Source organism: Colius striatus, unplaced genomic scaffold (genome assembly GCF_028858725.1).
Source record: "Colius striatus isolate bColStr4 unplaced genomic scaffold, bColStr4.1.hap1 scaffold_40, whole genome shotgun sequence".
In the NCBI taxonomy this organism is placed as follows: domain Eukaryota; kingdom Metazoa; phylum Chordata; class Aves; order Coliiformes; family Coliidae; genus Colius; species Colius striatus.
In genome coordinates this window covers 963,129-974,257 of record NW_026908523.1, presented here as the reverse complement: position 1 = coordinate 974,257, position 11,129 = coordinate 963,129, and the positions used below count along the sequence as shown (strand labels likewise).

The 11,129-nt window shown below is 55.1% G+C and overlaps 1 protein-coding gene across 1 annotated transcript; it reads left to right on the top strand.

Annotated features, from left to right (window-relative positions):
- The first annotated feature begins 5,566 nt into the window (after positions 1-5,566).
- Positions 5,567-7,084, top strand: LOC133629339 (inositol 1,4,5-trisphosphate receptor-interacting protein-like 1). The gene has a single exon (XM_062019996.1). The coding sequence runs from the start codon at positions 5,567-5,569 to the stop codon at positions 7,082-7,084; it is 1,518 nt and encodes a 505-aa protein (XP_061875980.1).
- The last annotated feature ends 4,045 nt before the right edge of the window (positions 7,085-11,129 follow it).

Sequence of the window (11,129 nt, the reverse complement as noted above, 5' to 3'; positions counted from 1 at the left end):
AGAGCCAGGCTCTGTCTTCTTAATATGAAGCCCAGGATAAGGACTTGCTAAAGGAGGAGCCAAGACTTGGTAAACACAGGCAGCTTTTGTAGAGCAGAGGGTTCTCAGAGAGGAAGCTGACACCTGAGAAGGGAAATGCTGTGATGCAGAGGCACTTACCTCAGTCCTTGACCAACTCCTGAACTCCAGGGAGCACCTGGACAAAAGTCCCCACGTCCACTACAAACCTATGGCTAGAACATACCTGCAACTCAACTCATACAATACTTACCCAGCATAAACCCATGGTACATGGAAAGAAAGGATCAGCTGTGCCAGAGAAATCTTGTACCTTCTGAAACGCTCAACTGAGCACCAAAGGAAGGGCAAAAATCCCCATCCACTACAAACTTATGGCCAGAATATAGCTGAAACTAAACCAATGAGATCCTTACCCAGTGTAAGTCCATGGTATGGAAAGGAAATGGTGCCAATGGAAAGGATCAGCAGTGCCAGAGAAATCTGGTACCTTAAATGTTCAACTTTTATCCCAGCCTGAGCTTGTTAAACAGGCAAAAACTGATGAGAAAAGTGTGTGGATGATGAGGCAGCTTCACTCACAGAACAAATCCTCCTCACACAGTACATTTCCCTTCCCTGGGTGCTTGGCTGAAGATCCTGTCATTGTTCCAGACCCACCATCAAGCCAGGCTTCAACAATGACTCCCAACCAAAGGGATGGAGGTTGTCAGTTAATAGACTCCAACAAACTGCAGTGATGGCCAGTTTTTCTGGGGAGGAAGCCCAGCTCTCTCCAATCAACACCATGTTTCTTCATCTCACTTCTCACAGGTCAGGTGCAATGAAAGAGACACCAAAAATCTTCCTTCACATCTTTTCTGTCCCTAAGCAGCACAAGCAGATGAGGAGAGCTGCCATGCAGATGGGTATGCACATTGCTAGCAGAGCTGCTTTGGCTTGGTGCATTCCAGATGGTGAAAGTCAGATGATAGTGATCAAGGAATATTCCAAAGCAAAAGAGAAAGCAGGGATACACTCAGATCTCATCTCCTGGTTAAGAGGCACATTCCTCCCGGCTGCTGACTGATGCCATGTGGTCTCTGCCACCGGGCAGGACCTCAAACACAGCAAAAAAAGCTTGGTAAGAGCCCAGGATGTGAAAGGGAGTGGTGGAAGTCAGAGCAGACACAGTTATGCCAGGCTGCAAGGTGCTGCATGCCACCAAGCAGGTGGGCAGGCTCTGAATGGGAGATCCAGCTGGGCTTGCTTCCCTTTGCAGCCTGCTCCCCTGCCAGCAGCAAGCATGGGAGCTCTCCAGCAAGACTCAGCCCAGCAAGTCTTGGGCCCAAAGCATCTGAAGCTGAGAGCAACACCACCAGATGCCCCTGGAACATGAAGGCTTCCAGCATGGCCGAGAGACCATCACCATCCAAAAGCAATGAGGAGGTTTGACAGAGAAGAGAGAAAACATTGCCCAGCACACACTTTTGCTGCAAATGATTTTAGGATGGAGGCCAGAAGGTGCAAAATGCACAAGAGTGTTCTCCAGGCTGGAGGTGCAAGAGCAGCAGGCAAGAAACCAAAATGGGCCAGAGGAGCCCTGACAAGGGGCTGTGCTCAGTGCCACAGCAGATGAGAAGCAAGCCCCGAGGATGGCCCACAAGAAGTGTATAGAAAGCTTCCTCCCCCGGGATGTGGGCACCAGGGCCACTGTTGTGGAGCAGCAGATGTAGGTACTTGCCAAAAAATGGCTCAAAGGAGCTAAAGGCTATGCCCAGTGCTGCAGAGGAAGGCAAAAAAAAAACCCCAGGGACACTTGCTAGTGCACCTTGGGGAAAAAAAGTCTTCCTCCTGTCAGCTGGAGGGCACGAGAGGCCGCCTTGGTGGTGCACGACAGCGGGCAGTAGCCCAGCCCAAATGGACCAAAGGAGCCCTGACACTTAAGCAGTCATGCTGAATGCTGCAGAGGAAGGCAAAAAAACCCTGGGGACCTGTGCCAATGTGCCCCAGGGGAAAATTCCTTCCTGACCCCAGTGCTGGCGATCGGCTACTCCCTGAGCATGTGAGCAGACCTGCCTCCTGGTCCCACGGGCTGCTCATGCCTCCCACGAGATGCACAAGCCTCTCTTCTCAACCTAGAGCCATCTCTGGGGCTTCCCTGAGTGGCCAAATGCCCCAGGCCTGATCGACCTTGGGGACAAGAATCCATCCCACGCCTGGCAGTGAGTGCTCCAGAGCATCAGGACCCCTATTGCTTACGGCTGCTGCCCCTTGCTCCACAGGGGATGAGGATGGTGAGCTCTGCAATGCCCCTCCAGAAGGCAGTCCTGTGTTCTGGCTCCTGCTCTGCAGCTGAAGAAGATTCCTTGTCCCTCAGATGAGCTTGGAAAGTGGCTTAGCCAGGAGCAGCTGCGAACCTCCAGCCTCTGGCTTGCCTTCCTCCCTCAGCCCCATCAAGAGCTTCCTCTCAGGTGGCTGCCCAGGCCAGATCTGGCAGCAGGACCTGGGAGGACCCCCCTTTTATACTCTCCTGGGCACTGTGATGTCATCATTCTCAGCTGACACCACTACTGTTAGGGGACACATTCGTTGCCAGGTGCTGGCACTGTGGTATCATCATTCTCAGGTGATATCATTGCTCCTGGGTGATGACACTGTGACATCATCATTGCCAGGTGACTGTTGCCTTTCAAGTGAATGTGAGAATTCCTTTAGATGTGAAGAGCATCAGCTCAGCTACTGACAGATTCCCTTATTTCACGTCCATTCTTTCTGTGACTCTGTGTGTTGCTGTGAAGTACACACACAGCATTCCAGCTGCCAACATGAGGCTGTCACTGATGTCACAGAGTTCCACAAACAGTGGCCTGGGCCTGGTCAAGTGGATTTCACACCTGGCCAAGAACTAGGCATGTTCTCTTTTTGGTTAGGTCATTTGTAAAACAATTCCTGTTCAATCTGGTGATAACAAGCCGCTAAATCTTCTCTCCCAGATGAGTCTGCACTATGTTAAACATCAACTGGTTCATGTTTTGGTTTCTCTTACCTCCCACCAAATGTGCAGCACACCAGGCTGAGCCATAGCAGGTACAGCTCCCGCAATGTTGCCTTTCTTTAAAGACCAGCCCACCTGCTGTGGCTGTGTAAATAAACACATCCTCCAATGACTTTTATGGTAAGAACTTGCTCAACATTATTTCTCAACCAAATACTTCCTAGGTAAGATGCACATCATCTAGGAAGAAACTCTAAGGTACTGGCTTACAGCTTTCTCATCATGCTGGCTTGATGGAAACACTGTCTTTAGTGGAACACAGAAGAAAGGCTGAGCGGGTGTCATGGTTTGCCATGACAGCCTTTTCTGGTAAGGGGGAAGGGGCTGTAAAGGTGGCTCCTGTAAGAAGTTGCTCACAACTCTCCCCTGCTCTGATCCAGACCCACTGCTGGGGCTGAGCCAATGAGACGCCTCCACTATCACTTTTTAAGAAGGCAGAGGAAGTTTCTTCCTCCATCTTCTTCCTTCTTCTGCCCTTTTCTTCTTCTTCTGGCTGGTGGAACTGCTGCAAGGAGTAGGAACAGTGAGAGGAACAACCATATGGACTCCAAGGTCAGTGATGAAAGAGAGGAGGAGGTGTGCTGCAGCAGAGACTCCCCGGCATTCTATGGAGAGACCTGGTGACGCTGAGGTTTATTTTCATTTCTTTAAAGACCCTGCATCAGGGGCAGAGACTCATTTTGCTAAAGCTGACCCTGGACCAGGGGCAGCGATTCACTTCATTAAAGGCCCCGAGCCAGGGGCAGTGACTATGGCCGGAGCCGGCTGTGTCTCGAGGAAGGGACCCAATATCCACAGCTGTAACTGTGGGGAGGAACCCATGACAAAGCAGCTCATTCAACTTATGCCCAGAAGAGGCCTTGTCCCGAGAGAGGGACCCTGTAACTGCAGAAACTGCAACCCTGGTGAAGAATCCACACCAGAGACATTCCCCAAGGACTGTGTCCCGTGTGAGGGACCCTGTGTGGGCAGAAGCCGCGGCTGTTGGGAGCAACCCACCCCAGAGAAGTTCATTAAGGACTGTGTCCTGGGGGAGGGACCCCGTGTTGGAGCAGGGAAAGGATGCCAGGAGTTGTACTCATCTGAGCAGAGAGAAGTGGCAGAGCCCATCTGTGAGAGACTGAGCACATCTCCCATTCCCTGCTCCCCTGAGCCGCTGAGGGGGGAGGAGGGAGAGATCTGGGGAGCAGTGAGCTGGGCCTGGGAAGAAAGGAGGGCTGGGGGAGGGAGATCTTAAAGCTCTGGTTGTCATTTTCTCACCATCCTGCTCCCTTTTTGCTTTTATTCCGTTCTGTTTCTTGTAGAATAACCTTTCCTCCTTTCCTCTCTCAGTCGAGCACTGGAGTCTGTTTTACCCAGAACTGTAACTGGCAGCGTGCCCTCCCTGCCCTTGTCTCCATCCACAACAACCTTGGTGATCTTTTTACTCCCATTTCGCTGGGCCTCTGCCATCCTAACAAGGGTGGGGGTGGATGGAGGCTCCGAGCAAGAGACTGTCGTGGTGCTGCTGGGCTGGCTGGGCCAAACCACGACAACCATCAATGTCAGCAACCCCGTGCCTCTGGCACTTCATTCCTTACTTACCATATTCTTCATGTTGAGCATTCTCTTTCACATGGCTCAGCTGTGTCTGTCAAACAGTGACCTACCCATCCCACAGGAACTCACCCAGGTGGGCCCTAAATGTCTCCAGAGAAGGAGACTCCACAACCCATCTGGGCAGCCTCACAGGGAAGAAATCCTTCCCCGCAGTTCTTCTGCATGGGGATTCACCACTCACACTCTCTTAGGCAATACCAGTCATGTACATGCAATAATGTGTCTGAAATACGTCCAGACTACAAAAGAAACCCTGGTTTTGTACTGAAAAAGATTCAATCCATGTGAAGTGACGGGGAATCTACAAGCTGCTGTGAACAGGCCCATTTGACACACCGTTCACAGGAGTTACATCGCTTTATTAACGTCACAGTGCCAACCTTATACTCACGGGTACTGAAGGGCTGCATTTATGACACAGACCATTCCAATGTTCTTTCAAGAGACCCTCGGTTCTCTTTTCTCCTCGGTGCTATGGCTTCCAAAAGGAACACCACGGTCGCCCAGTTTGTGCCTCTTGCGGTCGCCCAGTTTGTCAGCCTCTGACTGTACTGAGTAGAGGTCAGGATGCGTCAGTCCTTTGCAGGTGTGGGGGGCAGCTGTGGGGTGTCTGTGACATCAGAGGCCGTGCCAGCGGGGGGCGGCTATAAAGGGGCACCAGGGGCAGCACGGGCCCAGTACGCGCTGGGACAGCGGTGAGTGCGCAGGCGGCAGGAGGAGGGGGACGGCGGCAGGCTGCGCTCTGCCCCGGCACCCAGGGCCCAGCCGCCGGCAGGGCTGGCACAGCCCTTGTGCCTCCCGCCTGCCTCGGCCCCTCTCCAACCTGACCCCGCTCCTGGCCCCTGTTTTCCCTGCTGCCAGCTCCCTCCCTCCCAGCCCACTGAACCCATTCGCTCTCTCTCCCTGCAGATCATGGCGCTCGTGCGCTTCTTCACCAATCTGCTGTCGCTCTTCATCCCAGAGGCACAGCAGTGTTATGCCAGGATGAACGAGGCCGTGTTGAAGCCGACAGAAGAGCAGCTGATCCAGCAGGCGAGAGAAATACATGAGATGCTGCTCATCAGCTCCAGTTTCCTGGTGCCGCCGCGGCAGCCGAGGCAGCCCGTCATTTCCTGGGAAGACCTGATCGTTGCTGCAGTCCTGGTCCTGCTCTTGGCACTGTACTGGTGGACCAGGAGAAGGAGCCCTGACACAGACGACAGCAGCAGTGAGGAGAGCTCAGGCAGTGACACACACTGCCAGGAGGTAGAAAGCGAAGGAGAAACTGTTGAAGAGAGGCACCACGCTTTGATTTATGAGAGGCGCATCCAGTGGACAGTGCTCAGTCTGTGCTACACCAGCAGCACGGTGCAGGAGCTGCTGGATGACCTCCTCCGTTTATTGCAAGGGCGCTTGGCCAACAGTTCCTCCCCGGAGCTGCAGCCAGCCATCGGCGTGGGCAGCGCCTTCGAAGGCTGGAATCCTTGCGACAGCGACGTCACATACCGCATGCTCGTGCCCCTGAAGGCCCCCCATGGCTACTCCTTCCACCTGGAGCCAGACTTTGCACAGGAACTGCCGGGAAAGAACTTCTGCGTCCGTGTGTCCCCGGAGTGCACCTGCAGCGCAGAGGAGCCGGCAGGAGACGCGCCGTGCTTCCTCCACTACCCTGAGGAGCCACGGAGGAGGAATCAGGGTCCCAGTGTCCTCGACACCCTCTGCACTGGCCCTTACCTCGATGTTCATAAAACTGCCCTCTGGTTCCAGAACTTGGTGACGTCAGCCTGGGGGGAGCTGCCTCAGTCTCGCCGCTACCGGATGCAGCTGCAGCTCTCCAGACACTCCTGCAAGCTGAAGCTGTCAAACGCCGCCCGAGCACCTCTCTTTGTGGAGCTGCTTTTTGGCGTGCAGCAAGGTGACTCAGACATCTTTGTGAGCAGCCAAACTGCAGCAGGTTTCTTCACCCCACGCACGACGTGGCCTGAGACCTGCGCTGTGGCAGAGGCCAAGTTCTTCAGGCACGTGGCCAGGAACGCCCCGCCTGGCAGCTACCACCTCAACTGCCTGCAGCTCTGCGCTCGCATGGTGCCAGGAACGGGCTTTTCCACCTATATCATCAAGACGGTTGTGATGCACCTCCTGACCACCACTCCCCTGTCAGACTGGCGCAGGAGGTATCTGCTGCCGCGCCTGAAGGAAATCATGCGGTACCTGCGCCGCAGAGTGGAGGAGAAGCGCCTCAACCACTTCTTCTTTGGCAACCACAACGTGCCCGAGGAGATCGTCTTGCCTCCTGCCTTCCGAGAGGCCAAACCCATCAACCTCTTCCAGCACCTGACAGACGATACGGCTGCCCACGCCGAGGCACTGCGTGACTGTGAGCAGCTGCAAGATCGGCTCACAAGACGGCTCTTCCGTGAGGATGAAAGAGGTCTTGAGGCAGAGAGCTGAGGGGAGTGGGAGCCAATGTAGCTGAAGGGGCCATTGCCAGGAGCCTGGCAAGAGAGACTCAGCACTTCCCATTAGCGATTGCTCTCGCTCCCTGAGGTGTCTCTGGGAGCTTGACCTTGTACATAGTTGCTTGTTTGAAGAAGTAGTTGAGTAAACGGTCGTTTGAACAAAGGCCCGGCCTGTGAGCGTCCGTGTGTCCCTCTGTGGGGAACGCAGGTCCAGGCTACTGGCTTCTGGGCTGCCCAGAGGCAGGGAGCATTCAGCACAATCACAGCACCTTAAGGTTTGGAAGGGACCTCAAAAGATCATCTAGTTCAACCCCTCTGCCAGAGCAGGACCACCTAGAGTAGGTCACACAGGAACTCGTCCAGGTGGGTTTGGAATGTCTCCAGAGAAGGAGACTCACGTGCTGTTCCTAAGCAGGCTGTGACTCCATGGGAAGCCCACGATGGAGCTGCACATTGAAGAGCTGCAGCCTGTAGAAGGGTTCCCACGCTGGAACACTTTGCGAGGAGCTGCAGCCCATGGGAAGGGCTCACTTCAGAGAGTTCATTGCAGGGGCACAGCTGCATTCTTGCCACAGCTTGCAGAGGGGTCTCTGGTCTGGTGCTCCACCTTCCTTCCTCCTTCTCTGACTGTGGGGTGCGTGTGGTCGCCTCCATCGTGTATCACTCTCACACCTCCTGCCAGCACTTCAAACTCCCGTCCCTAAATAGTCTGGCAGAGGCACCAGATTGGCCCAGCCGGGCCGGAGGTGAGTGTGAGCCCAGGAGCTGGGGAGAGGCTGAGAACTCTTTACTGGGTCTTCACTGCAACCCCCTCCTCCTGTTACCAAGCAAAAGCTGCTCCTTGCTAAGCCATGACAGAAGGCCAGAGCCCTTCTAGAATTAAATGTAGCCAGGGATGTTAAGGACAGGAATGAGGCATTTGTCAAGTACCTCAGCAGCAGAAGGATGGTGAGGGGGAACGTGGGCCCTCTGCTAAATGCTGATGGTGCTCTGGTGTCTGAGGATGCAGAGAAGGCTGAAGTACTGAATGCCTGAAAACACTGAAAGTACTGAAAACAGGGAGCAGCTGAGAAGAAGTAAAAGCAGGATATGTTTAACCACAGCTGTGCTGAGATTTGGCTTAAACTAAGTGTGAGCTTTAGCAATTAACCAATGAGCTCGTGCAAGCAGCACATTGCTTTGCAGATGTAACCAGTAAATGTTATGTTACTGTCACCTGAATTCTGTACTATTGTATAAATATCAGTGTGTATGACTAATAAATGGGCTTTGAGCATTGAGCTTTGGACATTGACTCTACCTCCTTGAGGATATGTCTCTGACTCTGGAAGCTCCCACGCATCATCCAGCAGGTCAATCCTCAGTCTCTACTGATGCTCCTTCCCAGCTGCAGGACTCTGCCCTTGTCCTTGTTGAACCTCGTGAGGTTCCTCTCTGCCCAACTCTCCAGCTGGTTGAGATCCCGCTGAATGGCAGCACAGCCTCTGGGGAATCAGCCAGTGCTCCCAGTTTGGTGCCAGCAGGGAACTTGCTGAGGGTCCCTCTGTGCCCTCATCCAGATGGTTGATGAAGACGTTGAACCAGACAGACCCCAGAACCCATCCCTGTGGAACTCCACTGACCCCAGCCTCCAACTCGACTCTGTGCCATCGATCCCCACCCTCTGGGCTCTGTCATTCAGCAGCTCTCCATCCACCTCACTGTCCACCCATCCAAGCTTTTTTTTTGCTTCCAAACCCTCCTCTGGGGGCCCAAACCCTCCCTTTTAGCTTCCAGTGCCTTGAGGCCTAAGCCCCCATGTAAATCTTTCAAACTTCACTTGGTGACCCAAACCCTAATTTTTCCTCCCAAAGCCCGATTTTCACCTTCCAAACCTTGGATTTAGATTTCAAATCGTCCTCTTCTAGGTCCAAACCATCACCTTTATTTTCAAAGTCTCATTTTTGTGCTCAAACCCTCATTTCTTACCTTCCAAACACGCAATTTTAAACTCAAAAGGCTCATTTTGTGGCCTAGATGCTCATTTTTAGCTTCCAAAGCCTCCTTTTTGCTTTTTCTAACCTTATTGCTTGGAGCACAGTCCTCCAGTTTTTGATTCCAAAGTCTCACTTTGTGCCCCAAGTTGTTGTTTTTAACCTGTTCCTTTTCAGCTTTCAATCCCTCATTCTCGGGTCTCAACCTCAGTTATCAGCATCCAAGGCCTCGTTTTAGCTTTCTAACACACCTTGTTGGGTAAACCCCCTTGTTTTCAGCTGCCAACGCCTCCCCTGGAAGGGCACAAGCAGGAGCTGGGCAGATGCTGCCCTTGTGTGTCTCTGTGCCCGTGCAGCTGCTGCGTGCCGCGTCCCCTCACACCCCAGGCTGCACATGGGTAGTGCCTGGGGGTACCCAGGGAGGGCCTTGGGTGGCCGTCCCTGTGTCAGCGTGTGCCCGGCACCCCGTGTCCCGTCCCTGCCCACCACACAGCACACACCGGCCCCAGCCTCTCGCCCCCCACCCTGCAGGGAGCCCTCAGCGCTGAGAAGGGCCCCTGAGCTCAGCCTTCTCCTCTGCAGGGCCGCAGCCTCTGCTGCCCACAGCCATGTGCCGGCCCCTCAGCACTCGGCCCCTCGGGGCCTGTGTCCAGCAGCTCCCGTCTCTCTGGCCCTGCCTCTGCCTCTGCCTGTGGCTCAGGGGCTTTGCAGCACAAGGTGGGAGGGGCCAGAGCCCGCCCTGAGGCGCCGCCGCCTCTGATTGGCTGCGGGCCTGTCACTGCCCTGCTTGGTCCCGCCCTCTCTGAGGCGATGCCGCCTCTGATTGGCTGCAGGGCTGTCACTGCCCTGCCTGGTCCCGCCCTCCCTGAGGCGCCGCCGCCTCTGATTGGCTGCGGGGCTGTCACTGCCCTGCCTGGTCCCGCCCTCCCTGAGGCGCCGCCGCCTCTGATTGGCCGCCGTTCACACGTCAATCAGGGCTGTGCCCGCCTGCTGCGCTGCCATTGGCTGCCCCGGGGCTGGGCGCTGAGGGAGCCTCTGGCTCAGGCCACAGCAGCTCTGGCTGGGATCTGTGTGCTGTGTCAGTGCCCCACAGAGAGCACAGACACACTGAGGCACAGACAGTGCTGCTGCGCGGGGAAATGAGCCGTCAGTGCCCTTGGCTGGCCCAGGAATGAACAGGGACGGCTGCCAGCCCCTGCCCAGGGCTACAGCTCCCACATGGCCCAGGAGCCAACATGGCTGGCTGGTAGCCAGTGCCCCAGGCCTACAGCTCCCACGTGCCCCGGGGCCTCCTTCCTGCTGCCTGACCCTGCAGGGACACCAGCCCCTGGCCAGGCCCCCCTGACCCTGCAGCCCCATTTCCGCCTCCCCCGGGCTGCACAGGCCCAGCCCCAGGAGGAGCCAGAGGAGGAGGAGGAGGAAAATACGGGGGAGGAGCAGGGCAGAGGGACAGAGCAGGAAAGGGATGGAACTTAAGGAGACAGGGAGTGCAGGAGGAAAAAGAGCAACAAGCAGCAGCAGAGAGGGACAGAGAGAGGATTGGAAGGGCAGAAAGGAGGATGGGGGATACACAGACACAGGCTGGGAGAGGGACAGGGGGCAGAGAGACAGAAAAGGCAGCAGAACAGTGGAGTGACAGAGAAATGGGACAGGGATTAGGACAGAAGGGAATAGGGAAGGAGAGAGAAAGGGAGAGACAGGGACAGAAGGCAGGGGCAGAGAAGAGAAGGAAGGGAAAGCATCCAGAGAGAGCGAGGAGCAGAGGGATGTGGATCAGCAGAAGGAGGCGCAGGAGGGTGGAACAGCGATGGGCTGAGAGTCAGAGGAAGAGCTAAAAGGGGATGGGGAGCAGGATGGAGGCCTGGAGAGAAGAGAGAAGAGAGAAGCTCCAACCAGCTGAGCAAGAGAGTTGGGCAGGAAAGTGGGGACAGGCTGTGGGGGAGAGGGAAAATAAGGCCAGGAATCACAACATGGTGATAGAAAAAGGCAAAGGACAGGGAGCAGGAGAGGAGAAAAAATAGCAACAGGATGTAGGACAGAAAAGGAGGGGTTAGAAAATACAGA

Bases quoted from the DNA above. Each gene is read 5' to 3' on its own strand.
- LOC133629339 (XM_062019996.1), top strand. From the start codon at position 5,567: ATGGCGCTCGTGCGCTTCTTCACCAATCTGCTGTCGCTCTTCATCCCA.